The 27,781-nt window shown below is 39.6% G+C and overlaps 1 protein-coding gene across 4 annotated transcripts in view; it reads left to right on the top strand.

Moving 5' to 3' along the window:
* The window catches only part of LOC124279042 (magnesium-dependent phosphatase 1-like), a 42,772-nt gene extending 29,336 nt beyond the window's left edge, over positions 1-13,436 (top strand). For all 4 annotated transcript variants that reach the window (XM_046714840.1, XM_046714839.1, XM_046714838.1 and 1 more), the window contains one exon: positions 13,163-13,436. In XM_046714840.1, coding sequence (XP_046570796.1) covers positions 13,163-13,257 — 95 coding nt within the window. In that variant the 3' untranslated portion in view covers positions 13,258-13,436. The remainder of the gene's footprint in view (positions 1-13,162) is intronic.
* The last annotated feature ends 14,345 nt before the right edge of the window (positions 13,437-27,781 follow it).

Raw genomic sequence — 27,781 nt, 5'->3', positions numbered from 1 at the left:
GTGTCTTGATGGCACAGCAAAGTTAATATTTGAATCCTCTGGCTTTAAGTCACCTTAATCTTATTCTTCCAAGTGACCTGTTTTTAATTCCACTCATAAAACAGAAATTTTCGGTGAAATAACTTTTGACCGATTCTCCAGAATTGTTTAATCCGATCTCTGTATCTCATTTTCGTTGTTGTTTCAAGTGAATACCACTGTATTACGTCTTCAAACAATAGGAAAGCAATGTTATCCAAAGGGAGTTTTCCATGGTTTAACAAACGGTTGAACTTCATCCAGGTGTCAACCCAACTAACAATTTCACGTTGTCACAACGTAATGCTTTTGTTGTTACAACGTTATTCTGTGGACATAAAATCACACATCACAACGTCAGGCCACAACGTTGTGACACGTCATTTGTACGTCGCCACAAGGTTAAAATTATTTGATGCTTACATATTTGACGTTGTCTTACATTCTATTTAACGCTAATAGTTGAATAATTTTTCCCAGTAATGAACAGTACATAAAAAACAAAGCAGAAATTCACTCCAATGTTTATTTGTCAATTTGCATGTTGTTTTGGTCGTGTGTTTTCTGAGCTGTAGCTGAATAGTGAAGGAAGAATCTCTGAAAACTCTGTGATACCAACTTATAAAAAACGTTATAAAATTGTGAGGAGCCCAAAGGATAGCATTTCCTCAACGTAAATTTGTTATTACATTGTGACATAACGTTATAAAATGGAGAAATACTAACATTGTGACAACTTTGTGTCATGACGTTAAACAATCTACAACCTGGGAAGGTGTCTCGATTCTTTCTATGCTGAAAGGACACCTGGAAAGAAGTTCAGTGATGTCAGACGTCACATCCTCCTCTGTATCAACAACTGTTTCACAGCGACTTCTGGTCTTGCTGCACGCAACGTCGTGGTCAGTGTTATTTTCATCAACCTTCTGTTTCTTTTTTGACGGGGCCCTATGTCTTCAACCCTCAAGGTCAATGTAACTGGGTCTGGTGTACACGACTTGCCACATTTTTGGATTTCTAAGGGGATTATGTTTTCAAATATTTGGTTTAAAGTTTGTTTTTTACTGTCAATATCAGATATTCTTTGGCAAATCTTGATGACATTATGTGGATGGTGCTCACACAAATGTTTAATAATGTTTCAAAATTCTGATTTCCCTGCGCAATAATAGCAATGGAAACTTCCACCCATGATTGAAAGCAAACAAACAGATCATCTCAGTATATCCTTTCGTTGTAATAGTGACGGAACGAATCAGAATTGGATAGCTACCAATACAGTTTTGTGTGAGAAGAAACCAACAACCCGTACAGTGATGAAGCGACTACCATCAATGCATACAGTTTTGGTTTTTGTTAATATCTCAGTTTGTATGTTTTAACAGAAGCTAAATTCTTGACACAGCAGCTACATAACCTCATTCAGCCTAAAAATGCACAATACATGAAATGAATTCGATTGATTATGTTGTAAAGACTTCGAAAGTGGTCGATTTCTCGGCTTTTCCGATTCACACCGAAAGACATGTAAAAACATGCTTCAAATGTAAACAAAATATAATGTGTCATGACCAAATGATATAGGGGTTATAATCCATGACCATTCAGCTTATAAGACAAGTCGATTTCATAAACATTTACTATTTGGAAATAGCAAAATCTTACAAAGTTTGGGACTCACTCTCTACCGGGATCGACCGTCTATCGAGGAAATGGTAGTTGATGATGACCAACTTCCGGTTGAGCATAGACAGGGCTTACCCCCTGTGGATAAGATACATCTGTAGACGGTCTGCAAATCTTTGGGTGTGTGCATGTTTAGTTGTTTATGTTGATGGTTCAAGCTGAATGTTGGATGTATCCAGCAAGTATCATTTACAATATCAACTGATGACATTACATTGGTCAAACTTTTCCATGATCTGACCGAGTAAACAAAAGCATATTTTGGGAAAAACTTGTCTTCAACACCTTTTTCTACTCGTTAATCATTCTGAATATCATGACCTAAAATTCAGTTCTTAAAAAAACCTTGGGTTGTATTTGAGATGTCAACCATCCATAAACACCAAAAAGCTGTTTTATTGTATCAGTGCGTGGTGAAAAGGTTCAACCACATCCATTTGATGAGAAAAATATATCTCTGATTAATTACTCATCGAAATAGATTGTCAGTGTGAAGTGTCAAGTAACTGAAGTACAAATAAATAATAATGGCATGCCGTTTTGCTTCTTACAAACGATATAATATACAGATATTCCGTCCACTTATTCACTGATAGTGATACCCTAGCCATATCGTTTACATTACTAAGGTTATTATTTAGGATATTTTCACTATATACTAAGGCTGATGCATTATGCATTAAACTTGTTGACATAACAAATACGTTACTTAAGGAGACCTAACAGATACACAAGGTTCTACTGGTTGTGTTATCCCTTGTTTAACACAAAAATTAATTGGATCCAGCTTTGCTTTGGACCACAATGCCCAAATGTTCACCAGAATGGCATCCACAGTGATTCCAACCTCAAAAGCAGGTTCCAAGTCAACTTCCTCCTTCACATGATCATGCAGACAATCAAGTGAAAAGACTTGTTCTTCCAAGAAAGGAAATAAGCTAGGGTTCTGTCTCAAGGTCTAGGGATGGTCATCCTCTGTCAGTCACCATAATGACAGTGTATAAAATAGTTTTGAAATATGGCCTGTCCAAGGACTGGCTGTCAAAAAAATGTTCCAGTCCTGAACAAACACAGCCAGTCCCAAAAGCTAAAACACTATAAAATAATAGATAAGATGAAGTTCAAACCAAGTTAAGTTTATTTTTTCAAATATTTATCCCAACCCATCCTTCACAAAAACAAAAACCTGTCAAGGACAGTGGGACAGGCTATGTTTTATACTCTGATAATGAACGGAGGAATGACAGGGGGATCATCATTTGAATCAGGAACAATGGTCATCATAAGGTCTGTATGAATGATCAGGAAGATTGAAAGATGGATCAGAAGTTATCAGCAGGATCAGACATGTACCACAGTGATTGTATGAATAATGATGAGCAGTTGGACAATCAGGTGGATAGGAAGTCAGATTGTGGGCAATCAACAGGATTGGACATTCATCAAAGGGATCATAGGGATGATCTGGAGGAATCAAAATTTAATCAGAATCAGTTGATAGGATCAGACAATCACCTTAGTGATAGTACTAATATTTGAAAGGATCAGCAGTCAGATTGGGAGTGCTTGACAGGCGTAAACTATCACATTAGAGGTTGTAGGAACAGTTTGCAGGAAATCAAATCAGGAGCGATCAATAGGTTTGGATGAACACTTCAGGGTTTACACAGATTTTTAAAAGAATCAACAGTCGGATCGGGAGTGTTTTACAGGATTGGCTGGTCTCCTCGGAGAACTGAGGGGTAAAAGGGAGGTTCGACATTCAGATCGAGAACGTTCAATCGGATTGGACCTTCGATCTAAGGGTCATCAACTCTATTGCTACTATTTGACAGAAGAGATATGGTTTCAAACCACCTGGATTCATCCTGTCAGATGCAAGTACACTTGGTTTGTAATCTTTCTGTAGAGCTCCAGAGCTTGACATTTGAATCCTTTATACACACTTCAGTGTTGCAGACAGAAAAATGATGTACAGATGATTATGTGCACATACATTCGAAAATGTCCTGAAACTAATTACTCATCCATCATAAAAATCATGTGTGTAAGATGGAATATCTGTTACTGCAGTTGGAATGATTGGTTCAAGATTAGGCTCTTTCAACAACCCTGGTATGCTTCTGCCCACTTCAAATGTGCCATCCAGGAGATCAGCAAAAATAGGAAGAGGTAGGACCAGCGCCAGGTATCAGAGGAGCTTGAGCATCTTCAGAAGCTCTAAGTGGAGCAATCAGTTCAGCCCCAACAACCCAGATCTCAGGGAGGTTAATCAATCCAAGAACAGTTCCTTCCATGGCAGAGGAGGCAAGAGCGGACATGGCTTCAAGTACAACATGCCACAAAGACAATCATCTTTTGGCTACGGAAGATAATATTTTTCACCATGATCAAGGACCATTTTCTAAAGGACTATCCTAAGCCACAATCATATTCAGTTCGAGGGAGGATATCCATGTATGTCAAATATTGGATTTCACTGCCAATACTTGGCTACCAGGAATACAAGATATGGTTACAATCCCTCCAAGGCGTAGAAGATCATGAGGATCTGTCGTTGTTAAGGCGTTTAGGCTCAACCTATACAATACTAAGGACTGTAGCTTTCGTAAATTTCTGTCAACAGGTCAGTGAGCCTCAATGCTATCTCATATGGAGACTTAACACCACCGTCTGTCTCTCAACCCTCATGACACAAGAGCGCTAGCATCTACTATGGCTTTACAAAGCAATTGCTCCCTTTGAACCATCATGGAAGGGTGCTATTGCATATCCAACAGAGTCTTCGCCTACTACAGAGATAGGTTAGTCACCAATGTCCATTGCCTAAAACAATTTGCCCCTATGTTTTGGACCAGCAATGCAGATAGGCACCTGAGTGTGCTATTTGGGAGCATTTCTGTGACTTCGGATCTTCTCTCCATGTATATACTGAAATAACAATTGTCAAATTATTTACCTGGTGTTGTGTCTATATATTGCAGGCCAGGATAAACGTAAAGATGAGCAATATGTTCATCTGAAAAACAGTTTCTTGAAGAAATGTCCATAATGAATGGGACGAATGGGTTGAGTTTTTGGGCAAGGTGATATGAGGACTGTAACATGAAATTCATATTCTCCCCAAAGTTCAGATCCATGATTATGACAGATTGTCATCTTAAGTTTCCCCCAGATGTTTTTTCTTCAAATATGATAATGATCTGAAAGAATGTCCTATCACTATTTAGCAAAATTATTAAAATGTCCAATGTCATTTTTATGTAGAGCAGTCACTTTTCGCCCAGATGAAGTGCCTAAGAATAACTGTAGTTTTCTAAAGATGGTGGTGCTGATCTGTGTCTAGCAAGTACTTTGGCTCTCAAATTATGCCCATTTGCACATGTCAAACAATGTAAACATCTCTTTGGGAGGTAGTTGAAACACAATTTTCATAATCTTTTTAAAGAGAAAGCCTAATAGTGTGCAGAGTTACTGGATTTAAGCTGCACTGTTTTGTTTGTGCTCAGTTTCATGAAAGAATACCTATCACCTTTCAAGATATGGTCCTGAAAAACACAACACTATAAACAGAGTCAAAATCAAACTTACTGCCATGGAAAGGAATAGACTATACAAATACTGTAATCGTAGTTATTTTTGCGTGGGATTAATTTTCTCGCTTTTAGCGCAAAATGATTGTGCGTCAATAATCACACCAAGCAAAATATTCATGGTCAAGTCATGACAAATACTCAAGTAGGAACAACATGCAATTTGTTTATTCTCTCAGATAACAACATCAAAACAATATACAAGGGAATAGAGGCATATACTAGTATACTAGTAATAGCGATCACAATCAGCAAATGTTTGTAATCAGTTTGTCAGTTAATTGATAGCTGATTCCTCGTAATCACAAAATGAACGAAGCTCACTTACATCAGTCACAAATCACAATGTTGACACAAGTATAATCCCACATCTCTCTGATTGTTTTAGTAAACATGATTCAATTATGGCGGCTAGCTTTGATCATTGCATGTCTATGGGTTGTGAAAACTTTGTGATGGACACCATCACTCAGGCGTTTGAAATGCGCGAAAAAACTACTGCACTAATAGGTTTTTTGTGAACTTTCCGCGAAAATTGCACCCCGTGAAAATATATATGATTACAGTAGTCTTTGAAGTGAACATATTTTACAGAAAAAAAAGCTCATAGTAAAAAACAACAAATAAAAATATAATGAAAAGGAGTCCTGAGACTTTCTTCAATTTTAGAAGCTGTGGAAATGTAGACTTGCCACATTTTCTAGACTTAGAGGGCTTTCTTGCATATATTTGCTTCAGGGTCTGTATGACAGACTAGGAAAGGTACAAAACAAATTCTTAACAACCAAAGTAGCACAAGGCACCATTTGACAACCTGGTCTTTGTTTGTGTACAGTTTCATGAAAGAATACCTATTAGTTTCAGAGATATGATACACAAATCTATGAACAAAGTCAAACTTGTTGCCATGGAAACAGGAAACAAATTAAAAAAAATTAAATTCCTAAACTTCCATGGTTAATACATGTACCTGGTTTGGATGAAAAATGTCTTTTGGTTTTTGAGTGGTGCTCCGGAAACCCCTCCCTTTTGAGACCAAATGGAAAACGAAAAAAAATATAAATGCCAAAAATCAGCAAATACAAAAAGGCACTTCTTCAGGATCTGTTTGATATATCTGTTGAAAGATATTGAATGGTTCTCTAATTATGCTCCAGAAACGAAATCCACCCCTTTTGGAGACTAAGTCCAAATTTTTTCCATGGAAATCAATAAAATAAAAATGCCCAAAATCTATAAATAGCAAAACGTACCCCTTCAGGTTCTGTATGATGAACAGTACAACCAGAAATTATTGAGAATTTAAAGATTGTAATTTTTTTTTTAAATTTTCACTCATTATTCACGTATTAAATATGAATATTAGCAGAACATAACTCCAGATTCAGGACAGGTGAACAGTTAGTATTTTGTCAAGTCACCATGGGCAGCAATGCAGGCTTCAATGCGGCGGGGCATACTACTGATCAAAGAAGTTAGAAAGTCGTGGACCATGCTGACCCAATATCGGACCACCTCTTCTTTCATTTCAGCAATATTTGTCAGATTTTTCTTTTTGACACTTTCCTTCATAAATCCCCAAACATTTTCTATTGGATTTAGGTCAAGGCTATAGCTTGACCAATCTAATAATGTCATATTTTGGGTCCGAAATCAGGCCTGTGAATGCTTTGAACAATGTTTTGGGTCGTTGTCCTGCTGGAAAATCAAAAATTTCCATAGAACACGTAAGCAGATGGAAGTAAATGTCCTCGAGAATATCTGTGTACCACTCACTGTTCATATTCCCTTCAAATACACAGAGGCGTTGCCTCTAACACAGATATGCCACCCCACACGTTAACTTTCGGACTGTACTTTGGGCGCTGATACAAAGGTTTTTCAGTTTGTTTGGTCCAGAATTTCAGTGTATTAGGAAACGGCCACACAGAACTTTCATCTGAGAAAATCACATTGTCCCAGTTAAAATTTCTATGCTGTAAGCACCAGTTCAACCTTCGCTCCTTTTGTTCAGGTTTCATGATCGGTGATGGAATTCCTCGACTTTTCTGCCAACCCATTGCATGCAGCTCAGTTCTAATTGTCTCCTTACAGACAGCCACAGTTCCTCTATCAATCATATCCAGCCTTAAAGAACCACTAAACTTTGTTTTTTGTTACTCTTTTAACCATTACATATGAAAGATTTGTGGTTAGTCTTATGCGGAAAACCAAATTTATTCTTTAAAAACTTGTGGTTAATTAATACCGAGCGATTAAAAGTGGCCAAAAAGTCGCCTGCTTCTCTCTCGCCCGCCAACGAAACCACAGACAGGTTACGTAACTCTGTCGCCAGAGCACTGCAGTGACGTCATATGAGGAACGATTTTCAGTTAGTTTTATAGAAAGTGTGTAGCACGCTCATCATTTGATGATTTCGACATGAACGACGACATGCCGAATCGTTGCTTTGTCGTCAATTGCTCCTAGAAGTCGGGTGATGGTGTCACCATGCACAGATTTCCACAGGACCCGCAGTTTGTGCTAAATGGGTTATGTTTGTGAGTCTTGGCGGCGTTGTGGAAGCCTGAAGCGATATCTTACTTGTGTTCAGATCGGCTTCACGGAAGTTAAAGAATCAAAACTACTTACTAGTTATGGTAAAATATGTATATGATTGATGACCGTAAAGATTTTCCATAACACAACTTGTAACATAGCGATTTCTTCCTCGGAAGTGAGGTTGTGAATCGAAGTAACAATAATATTGTAAGTAGTATTATATTGACACCCACCTGGCTGCCAGGAGAGAAATTGTTATGTTATCACGCTATGTCATGCAAAATCCTATTGGCCATCAATAAAATACATATTTTACTACCAGTAGAAAGTAGTTTTGATTTTGTAACTTTCGGTGAAAACAAACCTAAATAGCATTTATCCACAGACTGGCGGATGTTCCCGACAGAGTGCCCGCCATTTTGAAAATCGTAAAGTCTGTTAGAATTAATGAGATTATAGTTTGTTTTCATCAAGTTAGAAAATCAAAACTACTTTCTACTAAATGGTTAAATATGTATTGGAATCATAACCAAAAGGATTTTGCATGACACAACTTATAACATAACGATTTCTTCCACGGCGAGGTGGGGTCGAAGTCACAATACTCTTGCGATAAATTTCTTGCTACATTCACATGGTTAATGTCCACTCACCAGTATGTAGATACTAGTCAGTAATGCGTCTTTATATTTGGTCTTATAATCCTAATTAGTTTATTATCATACTTTTATGCATTTTGAAACTAAATAAAAGCTGACGATCTGCTGATACTTATAGTGAATTTATAACAGAACTGTAATATCTAGACATTTTATAGTTTGCCAATGTGAATCATAATTCGCACACACACCCTAGTGTATGTTGTCTGTCTCATTACACTTCACGGCGAAAACAATGATTCTGTTGAATGCTACGACAAATGAATAAAAACAAAATGCAAATATTAAAATTAAAACAGATTAAAGTTATAGGAACAATATCAGGCCATTACCTTGTTTGAGGAATGTATCCATCAATATCCACAAAACTGTTCCAAATGATGTGTCTTTTAACAGTTTAATATCTGAAAAAAGTGATAAATCTTTTCAGGTATTGGTGTATAGTCTCATTGGTCACCCAAGATAGCACACCTGGCAACTGATTGCATAATGTCCGCCTTTCATTAAAAACAGTAATTTAGTTAGCCAATAATGGGCAATCAATCAATGTATTGCAGGTTAATCCTTTGAAAGAAGGACGTTGTTTTTACGCAGACACCGACACGGCAGAGTGTATTCAGTATAGATTAGTAAATCTACATACATAAACACTACCTGTTGACAATTCCGCTGTGTAGGTTAAAAAAATTAATCAATCAGCGTGTTATCGGTTAATCCTTTGATCGATGTTTATAATGTTGAATATTTACTCCAGACACAAGAAATGCCAAATGGGAACCTTTGTCGGGTAATCTAAGTGTGTTACCACTAATTATACCTGTTATAAATTCATTAACTGACCATCAAGTGAATGATGACAAATAACATGTGTAGGTTTATACCACCTAACACGGGTTACAACAAGGGAGTATTAATTGCTGTATTGCATGTGAAAACTTATGGGCCGACACTGTTTTGAGAATACAAACAGATTTTTACATGACATGATTAAATATCGAGGTAAAAAAAACACAGAAATGGGATCAATTTGGATCAGTCATTATACAAATAGGGCCTAACGACACCAATCAATTGTGACAGAAGCGTCTATGAAAACAAGTTGTAACTCGGAAACTAGGCAAAAGCAGGAGACAAAATTAAATGCCAGTAGATTGTGAGAACATATAGCTTTCATTTTCCACAACAATTGTCACGATTTCAGGTTTATACAAGCCTGTAAACAAGATAATTTACCCCCTAAAATGTAGATGAATTCTGCATCGGCCCTCAAAGCTATTCCTCATATGACGTCACAGAGTCGCGCCGCTCTGATTGGTTGAAATTTCTTTCGCGGGTGAGAATTGTGCACTGTTGTCAAAAAAGGTCGATTTAAGTCAATTAAAGGTCGAAATGAGTAGTTTTAATGACGGGGTTTCATTTATAACGATGCCAGTTAGTGATTTATGTATTTTTACCCCCTAGGGTTTATGTGACCTTTAAGTTTTCTAAACTCCTTCGTTTGTTTTTAGAAACAAGAATACCAAGCCACCTCCTGTCACTGACAGTAAATTTTCTGGGCCTACCTGCGCCTCCCTGGTACTCAGTGCCATATCCATTTGCAATATTTTTCAAAACACGATAAACAGTGGACAAAGGGATGCCTGTTCTACTTGAAATCACTTTAGCTGATCTGATGTCCTTGTTATAATACTCTAAAATCAACTTCCTCTTCTCTAAATCATCCATACTGAGGATCACTGAAAATGTCGTCTGCTAGTAAGTAAACAAAGTGGGATAACTCTTCACAAACTAATGAAAAAAGATTAACTGAGATGTCTCTCTTGAATGAAACCAAGCACTTGATAGCTGGTCAAGGTAGTTGTTTATACTAGAAATCCAATTAAACATATTCCTAAAATTCTGAATAATTTCTGGTCATACTATATCTACCAGTTTTTGCTGAAACATACTGAACGTTTTGTGAGTTATGCTCATGATTACTAATGGACAAACAGACTGACGGACGGATGGACATACAGACATGGCACTGACTATATTCCCCGCATTATTATATGCCAATGGGATAAAAAGGACCTCAGTTAACATAAACAAACAATTTTAGTGGTATCCTTTTATGTTAAAACATACTTATCACTCTGAACAACAGGGTGCAATATTTGGACAGAACAACCAGTTAGCCCTGTTTAAAGATTTTCAATTTACTTCTTTGATATTAAGTACTGTTCCTAGGGGGCACAAAGATTGTCTTCAATTTGGAAGCTTAGAAACAGAAATAAAGTTTGCTCTACCCCCATGTGTCGTGTAATAAAGTATAATTTTGCCCTGATCTGTTCTTACATCAATGGCCTTGAATGCAAGAGTCTTCATGCCTATGAAAACTAAACAATTAATAGTTCATCGTTAAACTGTACTTTATTATTAAATTATTTACTTTACTCTCACATATTACCAAGTGATCAGACCCACACATTACCCCGTGATCTGTCCTACACATTACCCGTGATCATTCCTAGACATTCCCCTGTGAATCTGTCCTACACATTACCCTGTGATCTGTCCTACATATTACCCTGTGATCAGTCCTACACATTACCCCGTGATCAGTCCTACACATTACCCAGTGAATCAGTCCTACACATTACCTTGTGATCTGTCCTACACATTACCCAATGATCAGTCCTACACATCACCCAATGATCTGCCCTACACATTACCCTGTGATCAGTCCAACACATTACCCAATGATCTGTCCTGCACATTACCCTGTGATCAGGCCTACACATTACCCTGTGATCAGTCCTACACATTACCCTGTGATCAGTCCTACACATTACCCAGTGAATCAGTCCTACACATTACCTTGTGATCTGTCCTACACATTACCCAATGATCAGTCCTACACATCACGCAATGATCTGCCCTACACATTACCCTGTGATCAGTCCTACACATTACCCAATGATCTGTCCTACACATTACCCTGTGATCAGTCCTACACATTACCCAATGATCTGTCCTGCACATTACCCTGTGATCAGGCCTACACATTACCCTGTGATCAGGCCTACACATTACCCTGTGATCAGTCCTACACATTACCCAGTGAATCAGTCCTACACATTACCCAATGATCTGTCCTACACATTACCCTGTGATCAGTCCTACACATTACCCAATGATCTGTCCTACACATTACCCTGTGATCAGTGTGATCAGGCCTACACATTACATTACCCTGTGATCTGTCCTACACATTACCCTGTGATCAGGCCTACATTACCCTGTGATCAGTCCTACACATCACACCTACACATTACCCTGATCTGTCCTACACATTACCCACATCACCCAGTGATCTGTCCCACACACATTACCCTACACATTACCCTGTGATCTGTGATCTGTCCTACACAGTTCACCCTGTGTGATCTGTCCCACACATTACCCTGTATTACACACATTACCCAGTGATCTGTCCTACACATCACCCAATGATCTGCCCTACACATTACCCAATGATCAGTCCTACACATTACCCAATGATCTGTCCTACACATTACCCTGTGATCAGTCCTACACATTACCCTGTGATCAGTCCTACACATTACCCTGTGATCTGTCCTACACATTACCCTGTGATCAGGCCTACACATTACCCTGTGATCAGTCCTACACATTACCCTGTGATCTGTCCTACACATTACCCTGTGATCTGTCCTACACATCACCCTGTGATCTGTCCTACACATTACCCTGTGATCTGTCCTACACATTACCCTGTGATCTGTCCTACACATCACCCTGTGACACATTACCCTGTGATCTGTCCTACACATTACCCTGTGATCTGTCCTACATATTACCCTGTGATCAGTCCTACACATTACTTTGTGATCAGTCCTACACATCACCCAGTGATCAGTCCTACACATCACCCAATGATCTGTCCTACACATTACCCTGTGATCTGTCCTACACATCACCCAATGATCCGTCCTACACATTACCCTGTGATCAGTCCTACACATTACCCTGTGATCTGTCCTACACATCACCCTGTGATCTGTCCTACACATTACCCAGTGATCAGTCCTACACATCACCCAATAATCTGTCCTACACATTACCCAGTGTTTAGTCCTACACATTACCCTATGGCTGAGGTGGTGGGGTAGCCTAGAGGTTAAAGCGGTCGCTGGTAACACCAAGGACCTGGGTTTGATTTCCCCACATGGGTTCAATGTGTGAAGCCCATTTCTGGTGTCCCCCTGTCATGATATTGCTGGAATATTGCTAAAAGCGTCGCGTAAAACTAAACTCACTCACTCACTTACCCTGTGACTAGTTGTACTTATTATTCTGTGACCAGTTTTACCTTTTGGTCATTTCTACTTATTACACACAATGGCCAATATTACATCAACCATGTGACCAGTGTTATGATTTCCCTTGCCACCACTGTTATGCCTGACCTTGTGACCAATATATATATTACCCTGTGACCAATGTCAGTCACCCCTGTCTCTTTTTCAGGTGTGACAAGAGAAGTGATTGTTTAAGGGGGGACAAGTGAGGCAGCTGTTTAAAGGGTGACAGTTGATGTTACTGTCTAAGGGATGACCAGTGTTGTAATTCGAGATACAACTGTATTGTGTTCTGTTTCAGGTGTGACCAGCATCCTTGTCAGTGATGGTGTTACAGAATCCTTGATCAAAGAAGGACTAGAGACATTTCAATTCAACCGACAACAGCATGGATAACTATCTTACCTAGTTTTTACAAGTTTACTTGAGAATGAAGCTTATCAACATTAAGGCTTAATGTATGTTAATGATTGAAGGTTAAAGGTCACATGCAACAAAAAAAACAAAACATAATTAAAACACAACTATCACTTATTCATGACATATAATATGCATTGCCGATTATGAAAAATTAAAAATAAACAAAATTATAAGCGTACAATCACAAATCAAATGTACAATATTTTGTACTTGGGTTTACTTCCCTTGAAACGTAGCACCCGGGATACCGAACCCAGTCAGAGCAAGTGGGCATGCACTCAAATGTAAAGAAGTCTTTCATTGGCTGGTTCCTTTGCCTATACACTCTTTGTGTGTGTATAGAGATGTTGGGTTTTTGAAAATACATGCTCATTTTTTGTGTATAACATTTTGCAATCAACAGACATAACATGTAATGTGTACAAGTATCACCACTCTTTGTGTGTGTATAGAGATGTTGGGTTTTTGAAAATACATGCTCATTTTTTGTGTATAACATTTTGCAATCAACAGACATAACATGTAATGTGTACAAGTATCACACCTGCCTGTCTGTGTAATTACATTATGTGACAGAGACAGAACGATGGGTGCACGAGCCATAAATCAATGCGTTTTGTTTATGGTGTATAGCCTGATGGGTATTAAGTTCAAATTGCATGTGGTCAGTGATCGAAGTTGTGTATCGCATATTGTCATTAGCAGACAGGCAGGCAGGCAGACACATAGGTGTCAATAAAACAGACATTGAGTTTTGTCTGTGACAGAGGCATATCTATATCACAGTTAGAAATTCTGACAATGCTAAATAATGATGTTGATGTTAAGTATCGAACTGAGAAAGTGACTCGGTAAGAACATGTGGTGAAATGGTCATATGAAATTATATTAACAGTTAAATCGGTAATCTCCTGTCATAACATATAAAAAGCTCGCGACTGTGAAATATCAACAAAACATTAGAAAAATAACTCACATCAAAGCCTACTCCGAGTGCTCACTGCCTCCTCACTGGTTGACACATAGCTGAGTAGATCTAGATCTTTAACAAGGTTCTTTTATGTATCGAGTAGATTATGTACTATTTGTTGCTTGTGTACACAACTAAGATTACACTACTCCTGCTTATAATCCGGACATCCCGCTTCCAAGCTGCGTGAACCTATTCACTGCGCATGCGCCATGAGTGCATTGCAGCACAGCTGTTGAAATCACTTTTCATTTTTCAGTTGAATTTGCATTTTGGATCATTTGTTACTGTAAGTCCATACCGAAAGGTATCAGAATCTGCAAAGTTGTGTTTTACGTTGCATGTGACCTTTAAGGATTATATAGATATTTCTTAATACTTTCAGTTGAACCTCTATTGTTGTTGGGAAATTATTTTACCCACTTTACCTTAAATGCATATATTTTATATATATTTTTATGGTATACATTTGTTTTTTCAAAACTTTTACTTCAATGCAATCATTAATTAGTTTACTGCAGTTTGACATGGCTATAAAGCATGATCCAGACAATGATATTACAGAAAAATACCAGAACAAAATTTAATCTGTTCATTTTAAACTTGTCTATCATCTGATTATGTCCCTTTTTCATCAGTGATCGGGAAAAAAAGTAACAGGAAAAAAAGAAACACTTTTTCAGTTGTTTGTTTTTCTATTTATTAACAAAGTATAACAAAACAATTGAGTCTACGCTGGAGTGACTCCATATTCTTCTTCCTCTTTGTTCTGGGCATACCCCAAGGGCAGCTTGTTGTTTCATAGTTTTTTGTGAGACTTTGGTCTTTTTGGAACCATTGTATGGTCTTCCACACGGAAGGATGCTGTTAGCGTACCAGGTTATGATGAATAGTTTACTTAACAAAGTTGTTTATACTATCAAATAAGCTGAATAGGTGAGAAGTTGCTCAGTGAAAACAAGTAACAACAACAACTTAAATAAGATGATCAAAGCTCAAAGCTAATTAAGTGTTTATATAAGTATTTATATTAAACTGTTACTTTTTTTCCTGTTACCATTTTTCCTACATTCTTTTCATCTATCATTATTAATTTTGATGATCATGGTGTTTAGAAAAGAAAATGTTTGTGCTTTTGGCATATTTTAATGATACTGTAACTAAGCAATGACCACATGCAATTATTTTCTGCTTAAAAACAAAGTACATTGTAAATGTTAACAGCGAAACATGCATGGGTCTAGATTTTCGGACAGGACTACCTGTATATCACATCTAGTGTCCATATTCATGACATTGTTCAATTTACCAGGTGCCAGGTTCATTGGGTTACATACATGTTCAATCAGTACTTTTGCAGTGTGTTGGAGTAATAAGTAATAAAGTCCTGTGTTTTTCTTAATCATATCTTTGCCTCTGCAAACTGAAGAAGTCTGACGTTTCTATAGAGTGCTATAAAGCCTGAGAAGCTCTCATGTATCTCTGCTTGATAGTTGGAATATTACAGGACACAGGCCAAAGTGTGCTTATCACATGTTGTGTTGTCTGCAGTTCCTCACCTAGCTGGATGACCCTGAATCAGAATGTCTTGTTCATGGCATTCAAATAGAAATGTTCGGGTTGTTTTGAATGAAATTGTCAATACAGTGAAATATCTTTTTCTGAGCCACAGGATATTGGAAATATATACTAAGCAGCAAAAGAAACGTCGGTTTGGATTTTCCTTCGCAGAAACGGATAACTGTAAACTCATTTAATGTTTTGATTGTATATTTTTTACATCCCCTACTTTACCTGAGCAAAGACATTCTTTCCCAAACTCAGAATTGAACCCAGGAAATGGTCTCAAAAACGCAACCTGATCTCGGAGATGGTACGGAGTTCTCATGCTGCACGTGCTCTTAACAAGGACCAGCCCTATAAAATGCACCCCCAAACCTGGTTGAAACATTCACATTACAGCATCAGCAGGATGCCACACTGCACAAGCTGTTGCCAATCACTTCCAGGTCAACGTTCGGACCATCCACAGGCTGCAGCAATGTTTCCGGGCCACCAACACCACAAATGATTGCCCCCGTACTGGCAGACCAGTGTCACCACAAGATGACAAGACCACCATGTTGTGCGACAGCATGTACAGAAACCCTTCATGCAGGCATCCGAAACAGCACGCCAGACAGTGGGAACACACGGAAAACCAATCAGTACTGATACAGTACGCCGACGTCTTAACAGCGGGAACCTCCATTGCCGTAGACCTTACTGTGGACCTATCCTCACCCCTCGTCTTTGGCGTGTACGTCTACAGTTTGCCCTACAACACCAAAACTGGTGATACAGGCAATAGAGAACTGTTCTGTTCACAGATGAGACAATGTGGCCAGCGTTACTCAGACCAATGTGTTATGGAAAGAAACTCATGGGGAGGTGCAAGCATCATGGTATGGGGTGGAATAGGCCTGAACCAAAGAGTGGGTCCTGTGGTGTTCCAGAACCTTGGTCCAGGGAGAGGAGGCACCATTACAGCGGTGCACTACATCAACCAAGCTCTCAGACCCCACGTCATACCACATTTTGCGCGTCACCGGAACAACATTTCCCAGCATGATAACGCCTGGGCCCATGCTGCCAGAGCTACACGGGACTTCCTACAGCAAAACGGTGTCAACATTATGCAGTGGCCAGCCCTTAGTCCTGATTTTAACCCAATTGAACATCTTTGGGATGAAATTCAGAGGTGACTGAATAATGTCATACCAAGGCCTAACACAGCCGATTTATTGCGCCAGGCCTTTCTCAAGGGTGTGGTTCCAGGTGCCAATGGCCTTCATCAATAGATTGGTGCACCCCATGCATGGAAGCTGTGCTGCAGTTATTGCTGCTCGTGGTGGTCACACTAGATACTGAAGTCAAGAGTCCAAATGGACTGCAAACGTTCACGTAATGTCTTGAAATTGTGCTGAGTTATTCATTGATGTGTCAAGATATTGTACACAAAAAATGTTTTTGATCCGCTTATTATGTCCATTTCTGTAATGATTTCATTACAGTGCCTATCTAATTTTGAATTCATACTGACGTTTGTTTTGCTGCTGAGTATATATATATGTTGTGCAGAAATGGGGAATTTTATGTCCACCATTTCTTTTAGAGGATTGCACCAAAATTGAAATTGAACTTGTATTTCTTCTCATAAAAGTATATGAATGATACAATTCGAATCTTCTCAGACACTGCATGATCTGATACATTGTCATTACTGAAGATCAATACTGAAATTTATTTACATTTAGGCCAGACCAATTTTATTTCTTGTTTTACAGATCCGCCTGTCATATTTTTTCAAGAATAAGAAAAAAATACAATAATTAATTTTCCCCGCTCAAAAATTAAATCCTAATGTATTTATTGGCCAGAAATGTAAACATACAAGAAATTTTGTTTTTAGATTGTTTTTTGCCCCATATAAGATAAGATAAGATAAGATAAGATAAGATAAGATAATTCTTTATTGTCCCAAGGGAAATTTGTTTTGCATCATACGTTCTCCAGTTTTTCATTCATAAAGCAGCCATACATAACATTGCAATTGGTAATCATGAAATAATCAGGATATAAATACATCAATTTAGTACACAAACATAGATATTGAATAGAATTTTGACAATTAAAAGACAAGTCATTCACAGAATTTGTTGTTAATGCATCTAATACTAGCTGGAACAAATGAGTGGTGAACCCTGTTTGTTCTAAAAGTCTGCATACGCAGCCTGCGTCCAGAAGGTAATGATGAATATTCAGAAAAGAGTATGTGAGTAGGATCACTTAAAATTCTGTTTGCCTTTTTGGAAAATTGCTGCTCATAACAACTGCCGATACTTTCATTAGGAAGCCCAATAATTTAAGACGCAGTGTTTACGACTTTTGAAAGTTTGTTTTTATTCTGAACAGACAGGTTCCCGAACCAACTCAAGAAATTAAAGTTTATGACACTTTGAATAAAGGTTTTGTAAAATAACATCATGATAGTTTGGTCGATTTTAAAATGTTTGAACTTCCATATACACTTCATAAATTGCCAAAAGTTAAATATTTTGAGTATTTAGAAGGAATATTGAAAATTTTAATATAGATTGTATATTTTTATACTTATCCTATCTCATGACTTGCACCTCTCTCTCTTGCTTTGAAGCTTAAGTCTGGGCTAGTACAAGCAGCCGCACATACACATACACACGCATGCACGTCGTCATATGAGCGAAGCACGACGATAAACCCAATTTCACCTCACGACCACACCTCTTGCTTCGACTTTTAGTGGAACGACTGTAAACTTTTTTCCATAGGCCTCCTTGTCCATTCGCCCGTGCACTCCATGGGCAGTGGCTCATGGGCCAATCTGGTGGATTACACTACTTGTTAATTATTCTGCTTGAGTATGTCATCCGGGTATCCTTGGTGCTGCAAGTCGGAAATCCACTTGTTATAAGCATTGTTCCTTATGATACCCGTGGGTGGGTGGGGAGCCTCGGATGATGAATCAATATATACTCGCCATGGAATAATGATACTCCCTCTAAGAAAACAAAACGCCCCTCTTGACAACTATGATGACCAATCGACCCTCCACTACAGTTGATTACTGGCCACGTTTCTTGATTGTTGAGGACCTTGGATAAGACTCCCTTTAAACTGAATCCTTTTGCTATTTCAAAAGGTGTTTATGGCATAGCAGGAGAAGTGAAGACCGTTAAGCGCTTGCGCTCAGGATCACTTTTAATTGAATGCAACAGGAAATCACAGGCAAATCTAACCTGCTATCGACAGATATGCTCTTGTTGGTGTTCCCGCTCTGGTCTCTGCTCATAGAACCTTAAACACTAGCAAGGTGATTGTAATGACAGAGATCGCCTCTTTGCAGATATGACGGAGATTGATATCGATTATCTGAGATGAGAGGACCAAGGGAGTTATTTGTCAGAAGATTTACCACCCGTGAAAAATAATGAAACTGTACCAACAAACACTTATCTCTTTCGCTTTTCCGCCAAATCCTCCAAAATCAATCAAGGCTGGTTATTGCAATGTGAACGCTTGATATGTACATCCCACTCCTCTGGCGGTGTTTTAAATGCCAAAAGTATGGACATGGTGTGAATAATCAGACATTGTCTGTTACATGTGCTCACGTGCTTTGAGAATACACATGTAACAGAAGATTGTGACAATAGTTATAAAAATCGCCAAACTGCAACGGTAGTCATTCATCTTTTCTAAAGATTGTCCTATGTGGAAAAAGCAGATGGAAATAAACAGGATTAAATATACCAGAAATATCAGCTTTGCTTGAAGCAAAAGTTGTTCTTTTCTACAGAACATACTGAAACCTATGCCTCCATCGCAAAGCACATCAACCGTACCAACCCATAAAGAAAGTTCTTCAACAAACACTATTCTTACTTCCTCACACTCCTGCCAAACAGACTTTGATATGGGTGAACTCTGACGCCCTAAACGCTTTTCTCCTCTGATCAGTCACACTCAGATCGGAGAAATCACTTCCTGCACAGCAGACCCTCTCGCAGAGGGACAATCATCTCCTATTCCACCAGCTTCTATTCCACCAGCTTCTATATTCCACCAACTAGTTCTCAGCTTGAAAGAAAAGAGAGAAACACACCGGAAAGACCAAAATCAAATCAAGAGCAGAAACTTCAAAACCAGATCGAAAGCACCCAAAGGGTCAGATCAGATAAAGATGTATAATAAATTGGTCACTAGAGGATATGGATGTGTCTTGATAGCATCCACCCATGGGCACAATAGCTTTTGACGCTTCCAAGACAGTGCAAGGGTAGATCCCCAATCAACCCACCTAAAAAGATAGTTTTTTCCAAAAATATAATACAGTGGAATTGTAGAGGGACTAAGGGTTAATTTAAAATGAATTAGCAGTTATTAGTCCAAGATTTTACACCTTCAGCATTCTGTCTTCAGGAAACCTATCTGAAACAGACAGATACATTTAATTTACGTCAGTTCGATACCTATCATTCTTTTCACCTCCAGGTGATAGGGCAACCGGCTGATCTTCAATACTTTGTTAAACAGGATGTTATCCATAGTCCTGTGGCACTCCATAACTAATCTCCAAGCTGTTGCAGTTAGACTCATCAGCTTCATCGCTAATTTCTTTACATTGTGCTCTCTGTATATTCCTCCACTTCTCTTCAGTACTCCAGCAGTCTGATCTTCAAGCCCCTCTATGACCTAACTTCCCACAATCTCTGCATTCTAATGGGTGATCCTCAATGGTCATAACCCAATCTGGTGGTGGTACAAGCACTAACACTCAAAGCGTAAAAATACTGGAGCTGATTTTATGTCCAATAATGACTTGTGTATATATAATGACAATTCCAGTGACTTACTCCGTGAACCTGCAACCGCACTTTACTCTTCTTTAGATTTGTTCCTTGCAGACTCTAACCTCTCCTGAATGAATTTGATTGGTCAGTCCACAATGATCTCTGTGGAAGTGACTACTTTCCAACTATCCTATCAGGAAATTTATCCCTCTGATTCTACATCTTATACAAGATGGAATTTTTCCAAGGCGGACTGGCCCTCTATTTCAAACTTCTATTCATCTAAACTAAAAACTGAATATTCTTGCGATATAACCGATCCTATTGAGGCCTTATTCTGACGCCTTTAAATAAATTAGCTGATGAGTGTATACCAAAGTCCTCTACTACCCCTATGTAATGGAAAACCAGTTTGAACATAGACTGTGGCAAGCCAGAAAAGCTGCTGAAAAGGCAGATGCTTATTTCACGCATCTATCCAACTGTCCATAACCTGAATAAATTTTAAATTACTCACGCAAGCGCGTCCAGACCTTTAAACAAAACAAATCGACAATCTTGAGAAATTATAGTGTCTCCAAAATTAATTCATCGCATCGCCAATGTCCAGGGAGTATGGAACATGGTTCAAAAACAATTGTGCTGCAAAGGTTCCAAATCTGCTGTTCATCATCTTAAAGATGGTGATAATTTCAATTACTGGACAAGTCTAAAATTGCAGTGATAAAATTGGCTTAAACTCTTTGCCAAAATCTCTTCATCGGGTAAATTATGTCCCTGAGTTTCAGGAAATACCAGGAAACAACAGGAAAAGACTAAACTAAATTTCAATCAAATAACGGTGAAGATTATAATGAAGTGTTTTCACTACATGAGCTGCTACATACTGCTCTTGCGCCAGAAGCTCATGACACTTTGCAGCGGGTGATGATCAATATCCATTACCAGCTACTGAAACACTTACCTGAACCATGCCCGCTGGTCACACTTTTAGATCTATTTGACAAAATATGGACGTCTGGAAATTTTCTCTCCTTCGGCATGTGAATGCCATTGTTGTCCCCATACCAAAACCTGGCAAGGGATCATACTGATCCATTCGAATTACAGACCAATATCTCTAACTAGCTGTGTCTGTAAAACCATGGAACGTATGGTGAATAATAGTAGATTAACTTGGTATCTTGAAACCAATAACCTGATTACAAATATTCAATGTGGTTTCAGGAAAATCAGAAGTACCATTGATCATCTGGTACGCTTTAGAATCCTTTGTCAAGAATGCTATAATTAATAAACAACATGCTGTATCAATTTTCTTTGATCTCGAAAGCTTATGATACTTCTACCTGGAAGCATGGTATCTTTGAAGGATTTACATGATTTTCGGTTTGAGAGGCCGCTTGCCTCTCTTTATATCACAGTTTTTTAAAAACAGACAATTTCAAGTCCGGAGTGGGTTCAACCCTGTCTGATCATTATAATCAGGATCAAGGTGTCCCTCAAGGCAGTATTTTGTCTGTCACATGTTTAGTATCAAGATAAACAGTTTATCCAAGGTTTTAAACGATTCAATTGATGGATCACTTTTGTGTGGATGATTTTAATATTTCTTGTCGGTAAAAATATGCATACTATTGAGAGGCGGCAATTGCAGTTGTGTTTAAATAAAATAAATAAATGGTGTCTTGAAAAACGGCTTTAAATTTTCCAAGTCCAAAACTAATTGTCTACACTTTTGTAGAAAATATAAGCGCATAAAGATCCAGAACTATCTTTAAAATGGCACTCCAATCAAAGTTGTTATGGAGGCCAAATTCTTGGGTCTAATTTTAGCGACTCCCATTTAACTTTTTGCCGCATATTAAATCCCTAAAAACTAAATGCCTGAAGGCTTTGATTTGTTGAAAGTCGGTATCTAATTCAAGGTGGGGAGGGATCAAGAATTACCCTTCTCCACCTATATCGATCATTGGTCCCAGCTCGAAGCTTGATTATGAAAACTCGATCAGATATGGTGGAATACCTGCAAAAGCAACTTAAAAACTCTTGATTCTGTCCACCACCAAGGCCTAAGACTTTGTCTTGGGTCCTTTAGAACCTCTCCTATTGATAGTCTATATGTTGAAGCAGATGAGCCTTCTCTTACACAATGGGATAAAATTATCCTTACAATACATTACTAAACTTTATTCTAGCGAAGTCTAACCCCTGCATTTAACTGTATCTTTCATCCCGTCTATGAGGATTTATACAATAAAAACCTTCTCTTGTTCCGCCTCTTGGGCTTTAGAATTAAACCATTCCTGTCCGCCGCCGGCATTGAGCTGGGGAAATATAGCTCCTTCCCCGCCTTCTTTCTTCTCCTCCTTGGCAACTGGTTAGGCCTGAAGTTGACCTATACTTTGACACAGTTTAAGAAATCGGAAACTAATGAACTACAATATAAACAAGAATATAATCAACTAAAAAACTAAATATAATACACACACAAATCCTTATTTACAGATGGGTCCAAGGGACGGTGGCGCCGTGTCATGTGCCACGGTCATTGGATCCAGAACAATATCTTCTAGAATACCAGATAACAGCTCCATTTTACAGCAGAAGCAAACGCCATATTAGCTGCTCTTAAATATCTTCAACGACATCCCAAAAATAAACAATATATAATATTTTCTGACTCTCTTTCTTGTCTTCAGGCTATTAAAATCTTTCTTGTAAACATCCACTTTTATTAGAAATTATTGAATTGTATAATGAGCTTGCACTACTGGCCAATGCGACATCGTCTTTTGTTGGTTACCCAGCCACGCTGGCATTTCTGGGAACACAATGGTTGATCTTGCTGCAAAGGCAGCACTCAACAAATCTGTGACACCACTTCTTATTCCATACTCTGATTACAAAGCTAGCATTAGAACTTTCATCCGTGATCTGATGCAGAAGAAGAGGGGGACGCAAAGTAGGTATTAATAAATTGCATGAAATAAAACCCAATATCGGGTTACACTTACTTGGGTTGTCAGTCCAGATTTGAAGAGGTCATCATGCATGACGATGTCGTATTGGCCATATACAAGGTATATATACTCACAAATATTTGTTAAATGGTGAAGATCCTCCGTTTTGTATCCCTTTGTGATGAGAGTCACAGTCAAGCATCTCCTGCTTGACTGTGTTGAATTCTCCATCATAAGGGATAAATATTTCAATGTTAAAACTGTTAAGGATCTTTTTAATTCTGTTCATCTTCATTTAATTCTTGGTTTTTAAAAGAAATTGATTTCATTAATGAATTTTGATTAATATATTCTGTATATAGCTAGTGTTTTTAATGATTGGTAGTTTGATAAGTAACTTAGATTGTTAGTGGCTGTCCTCCTCTCAAGGGGGTTGAAGTATTGTAAAATTATTGTCCCCTGAGAGGGTAATGTAAGTCCCAAAACTTCAAAGTCAATTTAAACTTACCAGGATTTTTTTAAACGTAGCATTTTGTCATTTTAATTGTAGCTAACATTTCTTACAATCGCCAGCAGCTGAAGGGATGGTGTAAATCCAACTAGGGTCCATGCAGGTAGCCAAGGTACTGTAAGTCCCCATGGTCTCCTAGTATGGTGGATCGACCTTCAGTTGTTGGCGCATCTATAGCCTGTTTTTATCTTGTATTGTCCTAATAGTGCTATTATTAGTTTTAACCTTCCACACTAGTTTTAAATCTAATTGTGATATTCTAGTTGTTTTACTGCCCTTCGCTGGCAGGTGTTTTATATTATACACATATTTCATTTCAATATCAAATGTTCTCGTCAATGATATGGCTGAAATATTGCCGATGTGACGTTAAATAATAACTCACTCACCTCCTTGTCCATTCACTCGCACTCCATGCTGCTCTCCTTAATTAGCTTCCTAGTTCCTAATAAAGCTTGCAATATGCTCCACTAATTGCCCACGCGGACTACCTTGAATGATCATTCTCATCTTTGGAGCCAGCGTTGTAATCTGAGTAGTGGGGAGGCCGGCGGGCATCCATCGCGTGAGATAGGATAAGTATATAAATATACAATTTATATTAAAATTTCCAAATTTTTAAACTTATCCTATCTCACGACTTGCACTTATCCCATAGTTGGACGGCAGGCCGCAGATTACCCTTCTGTCTGGACAGTGCGAACAGCTGGTCTTAGAGCTGTGTGGACTGATGGCAACCGTAGATAGCGATGTACAAGGGAAGCCTGTTACGCATGCACGCAACTCCTATGCTTGTAGTGGGTTCTCCGGAAACCCTTGGCTTACTTATATTTAAGTTACTAAGCACAATGACTCCCAGGGAGATGGGTGCTCCCGCGCGATGTTGTGTTTGGCTGCAACCTTGTACAAGACAAGGGACGCAACTTGGCAAGTAAGCCTCGCCTATCCACGATTTACAAGGTACCCCCGTAATTTAAGTCTTGCAACTAGAATCGGGCCAGCCCCTGCTTCAAGAAGACACCGACCGGGGCGGGTGAAAGAGAAACACAACTCGGCATCTCCAAGGTTTAACGTTCAGTTCAGGGCAGCATCAAATTGATCCTCACTCCTTTGCCTAAGCTTAGTCAAAGGATGTGGCCGGCAATTTTGGAGGCAGAACGCAATGAAATCCACTAGAATTCAGGAGTGTCACACTTCACTGACGTAGAGGTCAGTAAGCGTGAATGTCGAACACCTCTGCATCGTCATACTGATTGTGCCTCAGGTCCGTAGGGCCACGCTAGGTGGCCGTATTCTGATGCCTTGGTATGGAGGCCAAGTGAAGTAGTTCTTAAACCCATATAATGAGAACAAAAGGTTGAGATCCAGTTCAACTTTTATTCAGCATATACAAGGAAGTAGTAACGCGAATGTGGAACCGTCCCTCATCTGCATTGTTGGGCCAATGTAAGCTGCTGAGCCAGTACATGAGGTCCGAACTGGTGTAGTCCCTGGACATCTGGGACAGACAGGTCTTGCATGTAATGTGAAGAGAAGACTGTCTCAGAACGCAAGAAGCAACCTTCCATGATAGCGGTCAAGGAGCAGTTGCTATAGAGGGCCATCGTCGAGGCTAGTGCACGAGTCCCATGAGGATTGGAAGCGGCTGGAGGAGGCAACCCTGCAAAGGTGGAGGTTCGCAGGATCGTGGCACGCATCCAGAAGGCCACTGTGGTCCGAAAACCTCAGTTCTTTAAAGCTGCCTCGATAAGGGTATGAAGAGGCGCTCGGTGAGTCAGCCGATGATCCTTGAGGCAGCAAGGTAAACGTGTAGAGTGTCAAATCTTCATTATCATCAGGCCCAAGAATGGTTGACAACGGGGGAATGGTAAACATCCGGTCCGGTTGCCCTGGCAATGAAGTCCCAGCGGAGACCCAGGAAAGCCTTGCCATGTTTCTTCCGAACCGCACCCGGATTGACACCGCTTTATGCAGTTCAGATATACGGTGCTAGCGTAGCCAAAACTACCAGGAAGAATGTCTTGAATGTCACTTGTTCGAGTCCTTGTCTCTAAAGGTTCATAACCTGTGGAAATCATATGACGAAGGACGATGGACAGACCCCAGGCCGGAGGTCTGAACTTCCTCGACTGGTCAGAGAGTCTATAAATCTTCGTGCCCGTTGTGGTAGCCCAAACCGAGTTGATGGCAGCTAAGTAGGTAGCTAACATAGTACCCTTGAGTTTCTTAGTAGTGCGGAGATGCTGGAGAAACTCAGCAACGACCTGAGCCGAGGTGGAAGTGGGAGATGCAATTCCCCTAAACTTGCAATAGTCTTCAAACTTCTTCCACTTGTTGTCGTACAAGGAACGGGGTAGTACGACGCTGAAGTGATAGCTATGGCTACCGGGCAGAGTAGCCTTTAGCCAAGACGCCACCAACGGTAGATTGAGGGTCTGAGGTGACCCGCATGCAGTCCTCGAAAGTGAGGGTGAAGAAGTAGGTCAGCCCATTGGAAGCCGCACTGGCTTTGGCTCTGCCAGTCTTCTTAGGTTGACGTTAACCAACTCCTCATTGGCCAGAAGGATGCACCAAAAGCAGTAGTATGCTATGTTGCTGGTGGCCAATAGTTTCTGTATTACTTTGGTAGCAGAGCTGGAGGGGGAATGCGAGGGCATTGAGACCTCCCATGATATTGCCAACGCTAGCCGAGGTCCCACGCCAAGGAGTCTGGGATTGGTGATAATTTAACTTTGGAAGTTGGTTGTTGAACCTTGTGGCTAACAGATTCATTTGAGGCCGTGGATAACGGTAGATCATCGACTGAAAGATCTGGGGCAGTAACTTCCACTCTGTCGGGGACGGTCGGGTTGGATCGGGACAAGGCATCGGCGATCACATTTTTACCCCCGGAATGTGTCTGGCTCTGGCTACGATGTTGAGTGAGTCAATGAGATGGAAGAACGTGATCACCCATTGTAGCAGATTCATCGAGCCTAGATGATTTATATACCAAACCACTGTCGAATTGTCTGATTGGATCAACAGACTGGTTGATTGAAGCTCTGTTGCGCAATGTGAGATGGCTTGAATTACCGCCTTGAATTCCAGCTCGTTTATATGAAGTACCCGTTCATCAGATGACCACAGCCCGGCCACTTGATGGTCGAGGAAGTGAGCTCCCCAACCCATGAGGGATGCATTGACGAATAGGTAATGAGTCGGTGCAAAGGGCATCATAGAGACTCCGGCGAAACATTCCGCTCATTGCTGCCACCATTGAAAGACTGGTCGGGCGTTCTGGAAGGCAAATTAGTTCCTTTGGGGTTGTCGGCCTGAAGGTACGGGCGTAGAAATCACTGTGTCGGCCGAAAGTTGGAATCGGCCTCTGTAATGCTAAGGCTTGAGCTGACGCCAGAAGGCCCAGTAGCCCCTGCCACTGTCGTGAAGGTTCTTGCCTGAGACAGTCCTGGAGGAATGCATTGCTGAATCTTTTTATCCACCCTGTCTTGAGGTACCTAACATCATCCCCTGACGAAGTGTCGTAACAGTGTCTGATGAATTGGAGTTTCTGACTTGGTATTAGTTCCGATTTTGCAATACCAACAGCCACCCTAACTGTCTGAGCAGCATGGTGGTGAAGTGTAGCTGATGCAAGCAATAATACGATCGGATCCTGTTGTGCCTGGATGCAATCGCCTATGTA

This window comes from Haliotis rubra, unplaced genomic scaffold (assembly GCF_003918875.1).
Source record: "Haliotis rubra isolate DU_JTF1 unplaced genomic scaffold, ASM391887v1 Scf245, whole genome shotgun sequence".
Taxonomy (NCBI): domain Eukaryota; kingdom Metazoa; phylum Mollusca; class Gastropoda; order Lepetellida; family Haliotidae; genus Haliotis; species Haliotis rubra.
Note: the sequence above shows the minus strand (reverse complement) of the source record. Positions and strands in the feature narration are given on the sequence as shown.